General features: G+C 45.1%; 1 protein-coding gene across 1 annotated transcript in view; it reads right to left on the bottom strand.

Moving 5' to 3' along the window:
* Positions 1–15,606, bottom strand: part of ZBTB11 (zinc finger and BTB domain containing 11) — a 38,278-nt gene extending 22,672 nt beyond the window's left edge. The window contains exons 1-5 of the mRNA XM_077482475.1: positions 15,297–15,606; positions 10,721–10,944; positions 10,215–10,446; positions 2,025–3,121; positions 350–520 (exon numbers count right to left, since the gene is read on the bottom strand). Of these exons, the coding sequence (XP_077338601.1) occupies positions 350–520; positions 2,025–3,121; positions 10,215–10,446; positions 10,721–10,944; positions 15,297–15,606 (2,034 nt within the window). The remainder of the gene's footprint in view (positions 1–349; positions 521–2,024; positions 3,122–10,214; positions 10,447–10,720; positions 10,945–15,296) is intronic.
* Positions 15,607–15,908: the final 302 nt, after the last annotated feature.

Below are 15,908 nucleotides of genomic sequence, written 5' to 3'. Positions count from 1 at the left end.
GGAGCACTATTACACAAAACATACAGCACGCATTATTTCATAGAAAAAAAATAACTATTGGTCTATTGACACTTTAATTATAGATTATTTCCTCCTGGCTGGAGTTCAGAATTAATGGGCTGCTTTCACATCTCTGTGATGGCTACATTTTATAAAGAAAACCATAAAAGTTTCTGGAATGTAATTTAAATGAGTCAATTATGGCTTTCCTTACAGAATAACATTTCTAGCTAATGTTTATAATTATTCATATTAAAAAGGTAGACAGGTGGTATTTATGTAAATTAACTCAATATTTAAACCTTTATTAGAATATGAAGCTGCATAGTTCAGAAAACCAATGACTTACCGGACATTTGAACTCTTTGTGGTTGTGCTTTATGCCATGCATAATTAAGGCATATTTGCGTTCAAACACCATTCCGCAATCTTTACATGTGTGTTCCTCTTCATCTTTTACAACCTCATTTTTGGGTGGCAACATCCTTTTCTTGCCCCTCTCTACCAGTTTTCTGGCAGCCTAGTAGTCAAGAGAAAGACAGTTTAAAGTGCAACAATTTTGTTAAAAAAAAAATAAAATAAAAAAAAAAAATAAAAAACAATCTTGGCCATGCCTAATATAAAAAGGAACTTCACTCTAGAACAAAAAAAACAAGTGGGACCAGGTACCTGCTCCCTGAAAAGGCATCCATAGGATGCTTATATTTAGTCCACCCCATCCACTCCCTACAGGACTATCACTTCTCTTTACCCTTCTCTCTCTCTCCCCCCCTTTCCTTCCTAGAAATAGTGGTGCATCTGGTTACCATCGCAACAAACCTATATATCCCGATTTTATTTCTCTACCTTATTTCCTTTTATAGTGGATAAGGGGAATGATGGATTATTATTCTGATGTTTTGACACTTGAAAGTCATACACTGCTGGTATTGACTGTACTGACACACAGGCATACATGTTTAATTGTATGCATCTCAATGTTCTTTTTTTTTTTAGCCAACTCTGTCATGCTGATGCAATCCTAAATAAAGGAACATGAAATGCTTGGTTTACATTTCAGTACTAAATACTTTTCAATCACGGACCCAGAACAAGCAAGATTAAGCAATTGTCAGTTTATGTATCTCTATACTTGTTCTAGGGTCAGTGACGTAGAGAGCAATCTCAAAACGAGAACTCATCAGCGGAATCCTCCATGATGTTCTCCCAATAGGGTTCTTTTGATAAATATATTTTGGTCAAGAGACTGGACTATTTTTAACAATATTATGGCTTGTGTTGATAAAATGACTACAGCGAGTCTAAAGCAGGGGTAGGCAACCTGGGGCCCACCAGCTGTTGCAAAAGTCCCATGAAGCCTCTGGGAGTAATTTTAACAGCCAGCCTTGCAATGCCTCATTGTATGTTTAGTTCCACAACAGCTGGAGGGCTACTGGTTACCTACCTAGGGTCTAAGGCATGGGTGCTCAACCTGTGGCCCACCAGCTGTTGCAGAACGACAAGTCCCATCATGCCTCTGCAATTGAGAAACATGCTTGAAATGGTCAGCCTTGTGTAAGCGATGCCTCATGGGACTTGTAGTTCAGCAACAACTGGAGGGCCACAGGTTGAGCACCCATGGTCTAAGGCATACCAGTATAGAAAGGCAATGTAATACAGCACTCTTAGGTGCAACAGACTGAATAATGTGGTTGATGAAATCATGGATGATAAAACGAGGAAGACAAGGTTGCTCTAAAAATACCATTTACACATTCCTGGGGGCTTACATTACATTTTATAAATAACTCCTGCATCCCTCAATGAACCAGAAAGAAAGCGATGTTACAGGCAAACACATGGAATACAAACCCCCCTAATGTATGTAAGGTAATTGTATAATGCTAAAAATACTGTATGCCACTATTCTTTTAGCAGCGATGATAGAATTTCTAGAAAACCAAAAATCGCCAAAGTATTTTGACAGGCCAACAACTGAAGAAAAATATATTAAATCTGCTTTTACAAACAAAGTTACCATGTACCTGTTGAACTGCAGATTTATGGGTCATCTTTCTACTTGCATGCTTTCTTTCTTTCCCTCTGTGCATTTGAATGTATCCACCTTCTTCAATAGAGCGCTCTCTGAGCTTGCACCTGTATGGGCCGCCATCTGAAGAAGTGGGATCGTCCTCTGTGGAAGCACTTGTTTCTGCCAAGGCAATGTTTTCAGCTGATGTCTCTGCTTCAGCCTCGCCTTCAAAAGATGTGCTTGCTCCACTATCTGCAATTCCAGCTGCAGACATCATCCCAGGAGAATCTGGAGACGTCGACATTCTACTATGCGTTCTCTTCAGATTCTCTTTATTTTTCACTGTATCTTCTTCTACAACAATGTCCATATTAACTTCTATATCCTCCATACATGGTGAATTCTCGCTTGCCATGTCCGATTGCAATGCATTTTCTTTTAAAACAGCTTCAGAGTCTTTAGCTGCATTTTCACAGTCCATTACTTCAGAAGCTTGATTTTTAAGAGACGGAGGCTGGGCATCTAGACATTCAACTACTATCTGATGAGTTTCTGCCTGAACAGAAGCAACCTCAATAACAGCAGGAACAAAGACTGTAGGCTGCAGCTCTGATGAGGCATTTGAAATACTGGAAATATATACTGCTGTGGAACCATCAACAGAGGTGGCTGAAATATTATCACCAGACAGCTGAACAGACATTTGTGTTGAAATAGCAGTTGGGCCTTGCGAAGCAATTGCAATTATATCATTTTCGGAATGTGTTTGTGTTTCAGTCTGACACTCCATGTTGTTTTCATTCAATATATGTTGACAATCTGTCACTTCTATCATCACAGGGGAGGTGGTCTTATCTTCATGTGTAGGTCCTTGTATATTGACATTAAGAATATTCTTTTCTGAAGCTACAGTCTGGACATCCCCCTGATGATACAAAGTAAGCTGCTTTTCCTCCATCTGTTTATGAACAGATTCACAGATTTCCAGCACTTCATGCATGTAGAGGTGGCGGGCAAGCATGGCTAGGTCAGCCATACTGCAGAAATCAAACATTAGTTCTGAGGTGTATGCAAATTCTAGCAACGGCAGGAAGCTGGACTTACAAAAACCTACAAATCAAGCATTCAAAATAAATAAATAAGTCAGTTGGGAATTTGAAAGATTTGTTAAAATATAAATTATGTTTGAATTTGTAACAAAAACACATCACAAGAGCTAGCAGGATTTCTAGCACAAAGATAAAAATGTGGATGTTCATGACACTCAGATCAGCTAAAACTTTAGAGAAATGGACCAAACATGAGCCACTTGCTTTCTTCAGTTAACTTAATGAAGAGACCCTTTAATTAGCAGTTGCAGCAGAACTTTACCCATAACAACTTGAAAAAAATAAAATAAAAATGTTGCTTAGCAAGGAACATACATTCTACAGTAACCACTTCAATACTGGGCACTTTCACCCACTTCTTGTCCAAGCCAATTTTCAGCGCTGTAGCACTTTGAATGACAATTGCGCGGGCATGAAACACTGTACCCAAATTATTTTTTATCATTTTCTCCACACAAATAGATCTTCCCTTTGGTGGTATTTAATCACTGCTGTTTTTTTGTAAAAAAATAAGGGAAAAAAAAGTACCAGTTACTTACCGGTAACTGTCTTTCTGGGAAATCTTCCAGGACGGCACACCTGAGAGATGAGAGGCTCCTCCCTACAGGAAACACAATCAATCGACAGCTGTTTTAAGTCCCCACCCTTCCCCTTGATCCTCAGTTTGTAGAGAAGTAACTCCTGAACCAGGTTCACAAGGGAAATCATTCCTCATAGGTACTCACCTTCTAGTGTTCTAGAATTTTCCCTCCTCCAACGGGCGGGAAGTAGGCCTGCCGTCCTGGAAGATTTCCCAGAAAGACAGTTACCGGTAAGTAACTGGTACTTTTCTCAAGTCATCTTCCAGGACGGCACACCTGAGAGGATAAACAAGTACCTCAGGCCTACCTTAGGGTGGGGCCACTGCAAAACCCTCTTGGCGAACCTTGGCTCTGCAGTGAGCTTTACCTCCACTCCATACGCTCATATGCTTGATGAAGGCATGTTAGCTGGATCATGCGGCTGATCTGCAGGTCTGCTCCACAGATGTTCCTGCCTTTTCCGCTTCAGATGCAGTATCTAGGTGAAATGGGCTCTTAAAAATGGAATCAGAAAACATGTTAAACTTGTAGGTTAGCAATGTTGCCTATCTCACACATCTAACAACCATGGCCTATTATGCCTGTAGGTGCTACTTAGAACCACTAAAAAGATAAATAAGAGACCTGTGTAAGACAAGGACACTACATTAATCAATAAGAGGGCCTGTCTTAACACTATCCTGTTGAGGGAAATAAAACTGCTTCCTTTTTATCTTTATGTCAGCAAAAGACTAAAGGGAAGCCTACTTAAGGGAAATAGATTAACAGAAGCTTGAACCCTGGGTTTAAGGCATGCCCAATCTATGTCCTTACTTACGCCTGAGAGCCTTCTTCAGGAGATTAAAGTCCCTAGCAGGAGTAGACTACCCATATTGCTATGTCTAGTTTTGCTAAAAGGGCAAAATGAAGGCCATGCACCGAGCCGAAACCTATTCGATCGGGTATACATCTTTATACTTCATCCTCAGGCCCTAATACTCCTCTGAACAGAACTCTCCAAGTTCTTACTAAACAGGGCGATTCATTATCCCCTTCCTCCAGTGTCCCATAACCCTACAGGGCTTCAACCCTAGGAAATGGTTCTGGCATCCCTGAATGCAAGTGGTCAAGGTTTTCTGACATGTGGCAGCTGCAGCCCGAACTCCTGGCCCCTCCATGGAAAAGAAGGCTGAAATACAAAAAGGTGATACATGCATTATTAATATCACAAATAAAATGATCATAGATTGTGGGCACGGCACAATAGATTTAGACAGAAAGGACACAAGCATAGACAACAATGTTGTGTGCCTGAGTGTGACTAGCTAAACCAATATATCAAATATGGGAAGAGACCCAAATCTGAACCTCAACGTAGACAAACAGTCCTCATAGTCTGGTTTTCTGATGTGCTGCCAAGACGTAAAAACATTAAGACTCAAGCAAACCCTAAATGCTGCGTATTTCTTTAGTGCAGCTAGCTAGGTCATAACTGATATATAAATACGGAAAGGACAGGAACCCCCTTTACTGTTGTGCTTTACCTATGTACAGCAAAACAAGGCTATAAAGACAGAAAGACCCAAACTTCTATGTTGTGTATTTCTGACAAACCACCACAGTTATAAGATTAATATGAACACCAACTCCCGTGTTGTGCATTTCTGCTATGCCACAGGGAAAAATATGGAACACAAGACAATCCTTTCTGTCATGCACTTCTGTAGTGTAGTTCAGATAGAACCAACACTGAGAAAGGACACGAGCAACCTGCAGCATTGTGTTTTTCTGAAACAGAAAGCACCAACAAGCTTCAATCTTGAGTATTTCTGCTGTGCAACAACATAAAAGCAGACACTGAGGAAAAAGACAGACAGCCTTTACAGCTGCAATCTTTCTGGTCTGCTGCAAAATAAAACAATAACGTCATGATGAGTATTCCTGCTGTGTAGCAAAACCTCAATCAGAAGGGACAGATAAGTTTAGGGTTCCCACACCCGTGCGACCCAACCTGCGACTTGGGACTGCAAGACGCATGAGAAGTCATATACTATGGCTTCCAATGGGTACCATTTGTGTCTGTGCGACACCAGCAGTCCCTGATTCCTGGATCCACAGACCTCAAGATTACACAGGTCACAGGGAAAAAAAAACAAATAGCAATTTTCAGGTCGAACAAGTAAGGGGTCCCCAATGCTGTGACTCCCTGGAGGATTGCAGCCAACAAACCCCTGCTGTGTATCCCTAAGATGCAGAAAGGTAGAACCATGAGAAACACTGCTTAGCCTGATATACAAACGATAAGGCAGTAAATATAGGACATACAGGACACAAACATTCAATCTTTGTGTATGTCTGATGTGTAGTAATATACCAATACTGAGCAGAGAGGCCACCATCCTCAATGTGTCTCTCAGCTGAGCAGCAAAAACAAAATCAGAAAAAGACAAGCAACCTTCACTGCTGTGTCCTTTCTGATATGCAGCCAATAAGGCAGTATATGCAAGACATAAAGGACAGACAACCTTCAATCTTGTATATGTCTGATGTGCAACAATATAACAATTCTGAATAGAGATAGCACATCCATATTGAAGTGATTTGGCCTTGCGACTCAACATGTCAAATCGCATGGCTAAAATCAGCACAACACCACTTTGTGGTGCTACATGGATTACCAAAGGCAGTATATGTACTACACCTGGCAGGGGTTCAATTTGTATTTCTACTATGTAGCCCAACAAATTCGAACCATCAATTTTCACTGCTGCCTTTCTGATAAGGCAGTAATACAGGACACAAAACCTCACAGACCTTAATGCTGTATAAATCTGATGTGCAACAATAAAACACTATGAATAGAGATAGCACATCCATATTGAAATGATTTGTCATGCGACTCAACATGTCAAATCGCATGTTTAAACTCGGCAGCCATTGCTGTTAATAGCACTGTCTGAATCAGCACAACGCCACGCAAATCAGGACCATCAGACTTCACTGCTGCCTTTCTGATAAGTAACCAACAAGGCAGTAAAACAGGACACAAAGCCCCACAGACAGACCTCAATCTTGTGTACGTCTGATGTGCAGCAATATAACCATTATGAGCAGAGATGTCACCAGACACAATGATGTGCATTTCTGCTGTGCAACACAAAACCAGAAAGTACAGACCACCTTCACTGTTGTATTTTTCTGATCTGTAGCCAAACAAAGCAGTACCTTTAGTATATAAAGGACAGCAAACAAGCTTCAGTGCAGTGCATTTCTGATGTACAGCAATATAGCCCTTATAAGCAGAGATGTCACAAATCTCAATGTGTATTTCTGCTGTGCCACAAAAACATCCCAGCAAGCACAAACCTTCACTACTGAGGTCTACTGGTGTGCAGCCAATGAGGAGTCATGGTCTATCCCTTTATGAAATAACCAACAGGCAATTTATTTCATAGGCATAGCCTGGGCTGTAGATACTAAACCTTCACCACCAGAGAAGGAACAGATCCTAAAATGGTTGGACACCCTACTATTAGTAGTAGTTGTTGTCCTACCTTACCTCCATAGACTGAGCAAACGCTAGCCAGCACATATCCAGGTGGTGCTGATTAGCAACTAAAGTCTCAATGAGCCCAGCCCTAGAGACCAATTTAAGACCTCTCTAGAAGAGGTGGTTACCAGTTTAGCCTGGGAGGTAAATAGCTATTTGCAGGCTTCAAACAATTAATTATGTAGCTCTTGCATAGGTTTGCACAGAAAATCCTCAATTAAAAGGATGTAGGGAGCGATCTATGGTGAATCGCCTTTAGATCTGCCACTGCGTGGAATGTAGCCCAAACCAATAAAAAAAGTTTCTTCTTACCTCCTACACTATAATATAAACACAGTGTAAAGGTGGAGTGGGAGGTTGGAGCTTATGAAAGTTAACTATAGCAGGCAACCCCCAAAAGGAGGATCTGTGACAAGGGAACCCCTACTGTGCCACACAGTAGCTTGGTCTCTGCCCATCCTTGAATGTTAGGTCAGCTTTTAAACATTGTGAAGCAACTTCAGATTCCTAGCAGCTGGGCTAATAGGGCCGGTAACCTAGTGCACCTGCTGACCAGGGGAGCTTCTGAATCCACCAACCACTGCCCAATTAATAACCTGTTCAGTGGTATACCTGGCCTGTAAGTAACTTTGTATCTACCAGGTCCCCTCTGTACGCTATATTCATCCCTACTAAATGTACCACAACTGGGCATGTAGGGAGAGGCTGGCAACCTACTGCTGCGATAACCACAGTGTCTCTGCTGTAAGAGGGAGCTGTGGCTGGTGGTTTTAGCAGTGGCATCTGCGCTATTTGTATCCCGACCCCAGGTTCTGCACTGCACCAGTCAGTATATACACGGGGAAGGGGGAGCAATGGCCTACCTACCTCTTTCTCATCTGAAGTGGTTTAGGCACACTCGTTCCTCTGCACCACCTGTCCACCATACAGCTTCTCTGATGTAAGAGGGAGCTGCGGCTGGTGTTTTTAGCAGAAGCTTAAGGGCTATTTGAATCCAGACCCCAGGTGAGATCTCAAATGCCCAGAAACCCTCTGGCTGGAATTGGGGATTTTGCAGCTAAATTCCCACGGCAAAAGGAAAGTAAAGTACTCACCGTTGTCGTCTTCCTCTTTTTGCCACAGCCAGCGGGCTTGCTTTTCCATCCTTATGGTCCACACGCAAGGAGGATAGCCGCCAAAGTGCTCCCCCCCCCCCCAACTGCTGTCCCCATAGGGAAGTCAGTCTATATACATGGGGGGGGGGGGCAATGCCTTCCATTCCTCATTCCCATCTTCATATCTGAGGTGGTTAAGGCAGACATCCACCGTAGTAAACTGGTGCCTCCTCGCTCTAGAGAAAGGAGGATGTGGGCGCCTGCTCCTACTGACTCTCAGCCTTCCCTCCTGGGTAAGAACGCCGCTGCCATTTTCCCGAAGTTTGAAAATGACGCGGGTGCTTGTTGCCACGCCCTCTCCGGCAGCCCACGCGAGCTACCGGGGACCCAGGAGTCGGGGACAAGCCCCCTGGAAAGAACCGATGGCCAGCACCCCCGTCTGAACAGCCACCTGTACAGGTAAGGAGGGGGGAAGACAGGATAATGGCCCCTGAAGTTCTGGGTACACCACTGTACCCAGGGTCCTTCAGCTCTCAGGGGGGCTCTTCCAATTTCTGCTGCCCGCCCTGAGGAAAAGATAGGGGAACCCCCCAGGAAGGACAAGAATATCCTACCAGACCCAGAGGCTTCCCAGGCTTGTGGTCCGGCTCCCAGGGGGAGACCACCAGCCCCAGGCTTCGGGTCATTTGGAAAAAAACAAACAGTTTCGCTGTGTAGGGAGAAACACAATCAAAAACTGAGGATCAAGGGGAAGGGTGGGGACTTAAAACAGCTGTCGATTGATTGTGTTTCCTGTAGGGAGGAGCCTCTCATCTCTCAGGTGTGCCGTCCTGGAAGATGACTTGAGAAAAAGTTTTCTTAGTTTCTGTCAGTAAATTTTGGAAATAAGTAATATTTCTACTTTACGGATAGGTGCCGATTGGTGGGACTGAGGGGGGCGTTAATATAATCAGGGCACTGATAATCAGTTCCCTGATTACATGTCTGTGTATTCACTGCAAGGAGATGCTGCTGATCGGCTCTCCTCGCCACAGACTGTCAGTGCAAGGCGATGAAAACTGATCACCTGTAACACCATGTTTACATGTGACTGGCTTTGATTGGACACAGTCAATTACAGCGTAATTGGCTCTTTACAGAAACCGCACTGTCCCTACATCATTTGAAGGTGGGCAGGCGGCAAGCGGTTAATTATGCCCTCAAAATTAGGGTGTGTTGGAAATTTAAGTGACCGTAAACAATCACCTTGTAAAACAACCCATTTAGTTTAAAACTGAAAGAAAACATTTGTGTATAGATATATATATATATATATATAAAAATTATAAATACCTTTTTTCTTTTTTTATACGTGATCACATTCCCTCTATTCTCAGCTGCATAAGAGCTAGGGGAGAAGCAACAGCACACTGAGCTTCCCAGTGAATGGCTGTGCAGGGGGGATGTCAACACAAGTCTGATCATTGGAGGAGAGCAGGCTGAGTTCCCAGCACAGCTAGAGAACCCCAGAAGCAGTCTCTTACTAAGAACTCTCCCCTCACCTTAAGAATTGCAAGTTGCATTCTGCATTTCTGTGTGCAGTTACAGCTTTGACTGCATGTCTCAGCATAACAAATCTGGCAGGTTGGTTGTACCCAAGTTGATAGATCAACTTGGTACATTCAACCTGCCCATACATGGTTCAAATCGTGGGCAGTTCCTACTGAGCCAGCCGAGATTCGGATCGTCTATGGCCAATTTTACTAGCGATATAAATTATGGATTTAAATCAAATCCAACCTGCTTCTACCCCACTTTTTCTGGCCCAATTCAGCCACAGATGATGTAACTCCTGTTTGAGGACTTAACTTTAAACATTAAAAAAAACACCAAACAAAACTGTGTTCTCACCTGATAAATCAACAAAAGCCTCATGGCTGGAGACGGCTCCTTTTTCAATGAACAGCTCTCTGAAGTACTCACTGCTGGCTGCTAGGACGGATTTGTGAGCCTTGTATTCCTCTCCTTCTATGAGTAGTGTTACATCACAGAACTGATTAGCAAGTCTCTGCTGGTTTAACTGATCAAGCACAGCCTGGCTGTGTTTAGAAGATGACTGTTTAACTATGCCTTTGCTATCAACCTACAATAAAAAAAATAATAATAATAATAATAATATATGAAAAATGCATTAAGAGTGAGCATATCACAACAAAGGTTACAGGTTCACTTTATAGCAGTAAGTATGATGTACTTCTATCACCTTAACCTACTGCCAGAGCATCCTGAAATACAAAACTTACAAACATATTTATACCAAAGGAGTTCTAATTATACAGAGTATATTCACTTGTGTCAGTAATTCTAACTGTATTAGCGAGGAATTAGGACTACAATCAATTGAACAAAACACTTACAAAGACCAGTTCATGCTTAGCCACTGGTTTCTTTTTTGCAGGTTTCGGATCAGTGCAGGTACTAGACACTGGGGTACTGCCTTCATCATCCGTTTCATCCAATTGCACGTCAAGCCCAAACTCCTCCAGCATTTCAGAGGGATCATACGTCAAGCGTGATCGGTCCATTTTCTCCTGGCATTTGTTGCATTTTTTTATGTAATCTTTCATTTCTTTCAAAATTCCTGATTGAACAAATTGAAAAAGGATCAAAAGTAGATTTGTGCACTTCTCATTAGAATGCTGTTTGAAAAGTTAAAGTAGATATTTAGCTACAACTTCCTATCTCCCATCTGCTTCTACCTCTGGTACTTACTGGAAAACTGTGCTGCTCTTACATTTTTCCCCATTCACCTACTTTTATTGGAGGGAATTACAAGACAAGGTACAAGACTCAGCAGCAGTCAAACACATGCAATAGGTACACATGAGAGTACCCACTGCATATGTCTAGGACAGACACTGTATGATGCCCAGCCTCCCACAAGACTCAGTGACTGTCAGATATACCTCTGGGCTAAAGGGGACATCAACCACAGTTGTTTCTGATGTGGTGCACATAACTTCCATGCAGCCAGTTTCACCTGGATGAGAAAGTTAGCTGCAGGGCCTGTACCCTGAATCCCTTGTATTAGTTGGTATCTTATCTTGCTTCGAGTAGTATCTGTTCAGTTTGATCCAGACTTTAAAACACATGTAACTGTGTGCCAAGCGTAGGGATGCACCGATACCAGGCATTTGAGCGAGTATCAGTACTCGCCAAAATGCTCCCGATAATGAAACCGATACTTCCGGATCGATGGACGTCCTCCTTGGTTGCCTGTACAATACTGTCTCCATAGTGGAGCTCTTCCACTATGCCACCTTCTCCTGGCATTTCTCCCGGCCGGCAGTGGCGAGCCCTGATGGCAGCGGTCATTTCCAGGCCAATGCTGGCTCTGTCCATCAATCTGGCATCCATTTGACTCACCGCCAGCCCCCAGTAGCTCCAGGGTTAGAGACAGCCATTCATTCCACCAGGCTCAGCAGAGTCGACTACAAAACCCATGAGTCACAGTGCCTCACTGGCACACCACCATCAACCTGCATGGGCTTGTGATCTATTTCCCTAATGTCATCAGTCTGTTCAGTATTCCAATAAATGATTGCTGCTTTGAACTTCTAATCTGTCTCTACCTACTTAATTGGGCAGTGCTTCCTCTGCTGAATTTTTTAGTTCTAAACTGCCCACTAGATGGCGCTTCTATACACACATGGAAAATGCATGAGATTCCTTGCAGTGCGATTTGTGCCAAATTTTCTTTTATTGATGCAAATCGCACCTCAAAGTAGCAGTACGCAGTATCAGCAAGTACTCGACCGAAAGTATGGGTACTTGTAATCACTAATAGAAAGACGGTATCGGGGCAAGCCTAACCACATGTGTGATCTGAGGATTGCAGGAAAACGATATATGGATGTCCCAGGTGTGCGATCAGAGTGCAGGGAGAAGATGTATGGATGTCCCAGGCGAGATGTACGGATGTCCCAGATGTGCGATCAGAGAGTGCAGAGAGGAGATGTATGGATGTCCCCGGTGTGCGATCAGAGAGTGCAGGGAGAAGACGTATGGATGTCCCAGGTGTGCGATCAGAGAGTGCAGGGAGGAGACGTATGGATGTCCCCGGTGTGCGATCAGAGAGTGCAGGGAGGAGACGTATGGATGTCCCCGGTGTGCGATCAGAGAGTGCAGGGAGGAGACGTATGGATGTCCCCGGTGTGCGATCAGAGAGTGCAGGGAGGAGAAGTATGGATGTCCCCGGTGTGCGATCAGAGAGTGCAGGGAGGAGACGTATGGATGTCCCCGGTGTGCGATCAGAGAGTGCAGGGAGGAGACGTATGGATGTCCCCGGTGTGCGATCAGAGAGTGCAGGGAGGAGACGTATGGATGTCCCCGGTGTGCGATCAGAGAGTGCAGGGAGGAGACGTATGGATGTCCCCGGTGTGCGATCAGAGAGTGCAGGGAGGAGACGTATGGATGTCCCCGGTGTGCGATCAGAGAGTGCAGGGAGGAGACGTATGGATGTCCCCGGTGTGCGATCAGAGAGTGCAGGGAGGAGACGTATGGATGTCCCCGGTGTGCGATCAGAGAGTGCAGGGAGGAGACGTATGGATGTCCCCGGTGTGCGATCAGAGAGTGCAGGGAGGAGACGTATGGATGTCCCCGGTGTGCGATCAGAGAGTGCAGGGAGGAGACGTATGGATGTCCCCGGTGTGCGATCAGAGAGTGCAGGGAGGAGACGTATGGATGTCCCCGGTGTGCGATCAGAGAGTGCAGGGAGGAGACGTATGGATGTCCCCGGTGTGCGATCAGAGAGTGCAGGGAGGAGACGTATGGATGTCCCCAGTGTGCGATCAGAGAGTGCAGGGAGAAGATGTATGGATGTCCCAGGTGTGCGATCAGAGAGTGCAGGGAGAAGATGTATGGATGTCCCAGGTGTGCGATCAGAGAGTGCAGGGAGAAGATGTATGGATGTCCCAGGTGTGCGATCAGAGAGTGCAGGGAGGAGACGTATGGATGTCCCCGGTGTGCGATCAGAGAGTGCAGGGAGAAGATGTATGGATGTCCCAGGTGTGCGATCAGAGAGTGCAGGGAGAAGATGTATGGATGTCCCAGGTGTGCGATCAGAGAGTGCAGGGAGAAGATGTATGGATGTCCCAGGTGTGCGATCAGAGAGTGCAGGGAGAAGATGTATGGATGTCCCAGGTGTGTGATCAGAGAGTGCGGGAAGAAGATGTATGGATGGATGTCCCAGGTGTGTGATCAGAGAGCGCAGGGAGGAGATTAGGGCTGAAACATCCAATCGATTAATCAACAATTAATCGATTACTAATTTCATAATCGATTAATCAGCCAGTAACATAATGGGGTTAAAAAATAACCTAAAATGAGCTCTTTATAGTACAAAAATATAATCACTACTGTAAATATTACTTTCACTGTTCTACAGTTTTTGCAGAAACGCACTACAGTTCATTTACATGGTTTCCTATGGGACACGTTCATATAAGTGCCTTTTTCAGCCACTGCATATTTGGAAAGAGTCAGGGACTTTTAAAGCAAAATGGGGCTTTTTTTGGTTCAATATACTAAAATGGCGAAGCTGCAGAAAATAATGTAATGTGTTTTTGCCGCAATTTGTGTTTTTTAATCTGCCCCCCAAAAAAATGCAAATTGCAGTAAAATCACGTGCGCAAAAATCAAAACACAGCAAAAAGCACTGCAGAAACAGATCAAAAGCAAAAACTGCATAGGTGTGTACCGAGCCTTATGCTGGCCTCACAGAGCAATTTTCAGGTGAGAATATTCAGATGAAAAATCTTTGTACATTCGCTGAATGAAAGAATGTTGTTTGAAATGTTCACTTCATTTCTGAGCAAAAACCACATACACTGTCTGAAAATTCCTTTGACCGAGAAGTTTTCTATTATTTTTTGTTTACGTTTATTAACCGATTAATCGAAACAATAATCGGCCAACAAATCGATTATGAAAATAATAGTTAGTGGCAGCCCTAGAGGAGATGTACGGATGTCCCAGGTGTGCGATCAGAGAGTGCAGGGAGAAGATGTATGGATGTCCCCGGTGTGCGATCAGAGAGTGCAGGGAGGAGACGTATGGATGTCCCCGGTGTGCGATCAGAGAGTGCAGGGAGAAGATGTATGGATGTCCCAGGTGTGCGATCAGAGAGTGCAGGGAGAAGATGTATGGATGTCCCCGGTGTGCGATCAGAGTGCAGGGAGGAGACGTATGGATGTCCCCGGTGTGCGATCAGAGAGTGCAGGGAGAAGATGTATGGATGTCCCAGGTGTGCGATCAGAGAGTGCAGGGAGAAGATGTATGGATGTCCCAGGTGTGCGATCAGAGAGTGCAGGGAGGAGACGTATGGATGTCCGCGGTGTGCGATCAGAGAGTGCAGGGAGGAGACGTATGGATGTCCCCGGTGTGCAATCAGAGAGTGCAGGGAGGAGACGTATGGATGTCCCCGGTGTGCGATCAGAGAGTGCAGGGAGGAGACGTATGGATGTCCCCGGTGTGCGATCAGAGAGTGCAGGGAGAAGATGTATGGATGTCCCAGGTGTGCGATCAGAGAGTGCAGGGAGAAGATGTATGGATGTCCCAGGTGTGCGATCAGAGAGTGCAGGGAGAAGATGTATGGATGTCCCCGGTGTGCGATCAGAGTGCAGGGAGGAGACGTATGGATGTCCCCGGTGTGCGATCAGAGAGTGCAGGGAGGAGACGTATGGATGTCCCTGGTGTGCGATCAGAGAGTACAGGAAGGAGACGTATTGATGTCCCAGGTGTGCGATCAGAGAGTGCAGGGAGGAGACGTATGGATGTCCCCGGTGTGCGATCAGAGAGTACAGGAAGGAGACGTATTGATGTCCCAGGTGTGCGATCAGAGAGTGCAGGGAGGAGATGTATGGATGTCCCCGGTGTGTGATCAGGGAGTGCAGGAAGGAGATGTGGTGTCCCCGGAAGTTGACATTGGCTCACCTCTCCACCAGTAGCGCTTGGACAGGAGGTGCCATGTTTGGAGCCGGGTGAGGTGCAGCCCCCCCTCCCCGATGTGCGCCTCCTCTATGAGCCCCTTCCTGCGGTCGGCCTGCAGTACCACCTCCAGCTCGGTGAAGCGCTCCTTGTCCCGGTGCCGACGTTGATAGAACAAGGTGCCATCTCTCACTACATAGCAGGCGGCTGCCTTCCGGATCTTGCGCTTGACATTCCCTTCGGTGCCCGGAGCATAGGGCTCCCGCTCGTTGGTCAGGTAGCGCAGGATGGCCAGGTAGCTCTCTTCATTGGACATCCTCCCACAATGGCGGCACCGCGGCCGCTCCTGACCTTGCAGGCACTGTCTCCGCTCAGCACAGCCTGACTTCCAGCCCCTCTGTGCACCGCCAACACTGACAGCGCAACAAGGAACTGCAAATGTCGGAACGTCTAGCAATGTCTCTTCGTACGGAAAGTCAAGATGGCTGCTGCACCACAGGAAGTGACCTCACATCCTAGAGGAAGGGTGTTCAGTCAGATCAGGCGACCCGACAAATCTTGGAACGGAAGTGACGCTTCCATTGCCATACTTCTTTCTAGAACTAAGCTGTGTTAAAC

This window comes from Lithobates pipiens, unplaced genomic scaffold (genome assembly GCF_037356315.1).
Source record: "Lithobates pipiens isolate NorthernLeopardFrog02 unplaced genomic scaffold, aLitPip1_a1.2 Scaffold_16, whole genome shotgun sequence".
Classification (NCBI taxonomy): Eukaryota; Metazoa; Chordata; class Amphibia; order Anura; family Ranidae; genus Lithobates; species Lithobates pipiens.
Note: the sequence above shows the minus strand (reverse complement) of the source record. Positions and strands in the feature narration are given on the sequence as shown.